Source organism: Cyprinodon variegatus, unplaced genomic scaffold (assembly GCF_000732505.1).
Source record: "Cyprinodon variegatus isolate N-32 unplaced genomic scaffold, C_variegatus-1.0 Scaffold13, whole genome shotgun sequence".
Classification (NCBI taxonomy): Eukaryota; Metazoa; Chordata; class Actinopteri; order Cyprinodontiformes; family Cyprinodontidae; genus Cyprinodon; species Cyprinodon variegatus.
The window spans coordinates 982573-986090 of NW_015150466.1; the positions used below are offsets into that span (position 1 = coordinate 982573).

At 40.8% G+C, this 3518-nt stretch overlaps 1 protein-coding gene across 1 annotated transcript in view; it reads left to right on the top strand.

The window, feature by feature from the left end:
- LOC107089801 (cohesin subunit SA-2-like) overlaps nucleotides 1–3518 on the top strand; it is a 45203-nt gene that overhangs the window by 11662 nt on the left and 30023 nt on the right. Inside the window, exons 9-16 of the mRNA XM_015382777.1 lie at nucleotides 442–515; nucleotides 614–737; nucleotides 882–980; nucleotides 1170–1249; nucleotides 2151–2258; nucleotides 2373–2484; nucleotides 2562–2679; nucleotides 2764–2867. Coding sequence (XP_015238263.1) covers nucleotides 442–515; nucleotides 614–737; nucleotides 882–980; nucleotides 1170–1249; nucleotides 2151–2258; nucleotides 2373–2484; nucleotides 2562–2679; nucleotides 2764–2867 — 819 coding nt within the window. The remainder of the gene's footprint in view (nucleotides 1–441; nucleotides 516–613; nucleotides 738–881; nucleotides 981–1169; nucleotides 1250–2150; nucleotides 2259–2372; nucleotides 2485–2561; nucleotides 2680–2763; nucleotides 2868–3518) is intronic.

Below are 3518 nucleotides of genomic sequence, written 5' to 3' on the forward strand. Positions count from 1 at the left end.
AGAAAGGGCCTTAGACTTACACAAATTTTATTGTCATTTAAAAGGATGCTGAGGTCCCTGTTACCATGGGAACCAGTTTAGAGTTATGTGCAAAGGTCCAACCTAATTAATCATTGTGTCAGTTAAATGCAGCATCACTTCAGCTTATTAAACTTGAGTTGGATGCTGATTAAACGGCCATGAAGGGAGAAATTAATATTTTTTCTGGAAGCCTGTTAATGACTTTGAAGTTTCCTGATTAATGTCAGTATTTAGTAGGCCTGCTTGGCAGACTTTGTGTAGCTTTCATTCATTCTGAGTTTATTCAGAAACAAAGTTGATGAAACCAGTAATCTGTCTGGATTATTTTAATCCCAGTGAAATGTGGTGACCACCAACCATCTGATCATTTAGGTGCACATTTAACTTATTTAAAAAGTTTCTCTCTGTGCTTTATTTCAGCTCCAAGAGAATCAGGATGAAATTGAGAACATGATGAATGCAATTTTCAAAGGAGTGTTTGTTCATCGATACCGGTACGAGTTAACATTAATATTTGTTGGCAAACAATCCTGCCCAAAGAAATCTAGATTTCATTTTTTTTCTTTTTCTGAATAAATAATTGCGTTTACAGAGACTCTATAGCGGAAATCAGAGCCATCTGCATAGAGGAGATCGGCGTGTGGATGAAACTGTACAGCGATGCCTTCCTCAACGACAGCTATCTGAAGTATGTGGGTTGGACCATGCATGATAAGGTATGCTGTTCTTACGTTTTTTCCCGTGTGGCAGCTGTTATTGTGTGGTGTAAATATTTCTCTTACTCATATCTGTTAAAATGCGCGTTGATGAGTGCAGCAAACTGTGATAAACATTGCCTGCCGCGTCTGATTTGATTGCAGCAAGGAGAGGTACGTCTCAAGTGTCTGACAGCTCTGCAGGGCCTCTACCACAACAGAGAGCTGAATGCAAGACTGGAGCTCTTCACCAGCCGCTTTAAGGTCAGCACCACCTGCTGGACGACTTTAACACAGCACCTTTTCATCTGTCATTCATCTGTCCACCGAGGCGGAAAGTGTTTTCATTTAAAACATATTCAGTTTAACTGGCTGCTTTTATCGTGACTAACAAGGATTTATTAATAACTCAGATTATTCTCCAAGTTGACCCGTTCTGCTCTTTTCTCTCAGGACCGGATTGTCTCCATGACTCTTGACAAGGAATACGATGTTGCAGTACAAGCAATTAAACTGCTGACGCTAGTCTTAAAGTAAGTGGGTTTCTATTTGCTAAAATCTACAGTCTGACCTTTTTCATTTGAAAGAAACAAAGCAACAGTTGCTCCTGCTGCTGCAAAGCAATAATAGCTTTATCATTGCACAAAGATTAAAACAAAAAGAAACACATTTGTTGGGTAGATTGATTCATTTTCCTCCTCTTCCTGCAGAGAATACTTCACTTTGGCTCTTTTAATCACATCACAGCACTCAGGATTTTTTGTTTTGTTAGGTCTGATCTGCAGATTCAGATTTTAACTTGTTTGTTTCAATAGTTTGAAGTAGAGCTGAAGCAATAATTAGATTAATCAGATTATAGAAATAATGTTCACCTAATTCAGTAATCATTAACTGGAGTATAGAGACTCTAAAACGTGCCTTTAGCTGACAGAGCGACTCACTTAGAGCAGGAATTATACTAAGATTGTTAAACAATGTATATACATTTTTTATTTAAGATTAAAAACAAACTTTTTCATCTGTCAATCTGCTCTATCCAGAACACCACAAGTAGAAAAGTTTGAGTTTCACCTTTTTTTTATTTGATTAAAAGTCTCTTTAGATATCCGATTAATTGAACAATTAATCAACAGATTAATCGATTTGCAAAATAATTGTTAGTTGCAGCCCTAAACTTTGAGCCATGGGTGATAGGCGGCGCTGAAATCGTGATGGGAAAAGCAGTCAGCAATAGATGGGGGAGGGGCAGCATTGCTTTGTAAGCCCTGATCTAACCCTGGTATTCTGAGGAAATGCTTTTGCAGGGTGGGGAACATGTGAGGTCTGATGCAATGATTTGATTAGAAAATGTGTTTTTATTTATTTATTGTTGACACTGACGTTTCTCTACATGAGCAGGAACCTTTTATTAATGCACCTGGTTTGTCTCTGCAGTAGTACAGATGAGGTGTTGACGCCCGAGGACTGCGAGAGCGTCTATCACTTGGTCTACTCGGCACACCGGCCGGTTGCTATCGCAGCTGGAGAATTCCTCTACAAGAAGTAAGTTTTATTCTGGCAGTTTATCAACCTGTTTAGAGCTCAAAGGGTTTATCCTGGGTAGATTGAAGGAGGCCTCTTGTCTGCAGAGTCTGGTAACGATCCACTTCTTCACAGATTGTTCAGTCAGCGAGAACCAGAGGAGGAAGGTGCCCCTAAAAGAAGAGGCAGACAAAGTCCTAACGCCAACCTCATCAAGACCACTGTCTTTTTCTTCCTGGAGAGTGAGGTAGGGTCTGCTTCTGGTTTCTCCTGATGCAGCAGGTTTTTATCACGTAGTTCAAGTTTCTTTGCGCTTCCCTGTAGCTCCATGAGCACGCAGCTTACCTGGTAGACTCCCTCTGGGAATGTGGTGCAGAGCTACTGAAAGACTGGGAGTGTATGATCAGCTTACTGCTGGACGACCCCATGCCAGGAGAGGAAGGTACGACTCTGCTTCTTTTAGCTGAAGCTTTGTAGCTTGGATTGGATCCAAATGAAGCTGACTGGTTGACTTTGGTGTGTTCAGCTCTTACAGACAGACAAGAGACAGCTTTGATTGAGATCATGCTGTGCACTGTGCGTCAGGCTGCTGAATGCCATCCGCCTGTTGGAAGAGGAACGGGAAAGAGGGTGAGAGGCCCAGCAGAACCAGGAGCTACAGTAGATCCTGTTATTAAAGCTGATGCAGACTCTACTGGGATCTGATGAGAACAAACAGCTTCAGACGCCTCAGTATCTATTCAGGGTTTCCTCATATTGTAGAAAAATAAATAGATTTGATCATTTTATAAGACCTAAATTAACATCTGTAAAAGATATTGCTTCTATAATAAAAGTTTATCCTAACTTAAACTTTTCTTTTCAAAAGTGTAACACTTCCTTCCTTCTTTGCATCCTTTCCTTCCTCATTCTATACATCCTGTCCTGTTTGTTCCTTGCTCCCTTCCTTTGTTCTTTCTATCTTTGCTTGCTTCCTTCCTTCCTTCTTTGCATCCTTTCCTCTCTCGTTCTATTCATTCATTCTTCAATCCCTCCTTTTTTCCTTGCTCCATTCCTTCCCTCCTCCTTTCCTTCTTTGCATCCTTTCCTCCCTCGTTCTATTCATTCATTCTTCAATCCCTCCTTTTTTCCTTGCTCCATTCCTTCCCTCCTCCTTTCCTTCTTTGCATCCTTTCCTCCCTCGTTCTATTCATTCATTCTTCAATCCCTCCTTTTTTCCTTGCTCCATTCCTTCCCTCCTCCTTTCCTTCTTTGCATCCTTTCCTCCCTCGTTCTATTCAT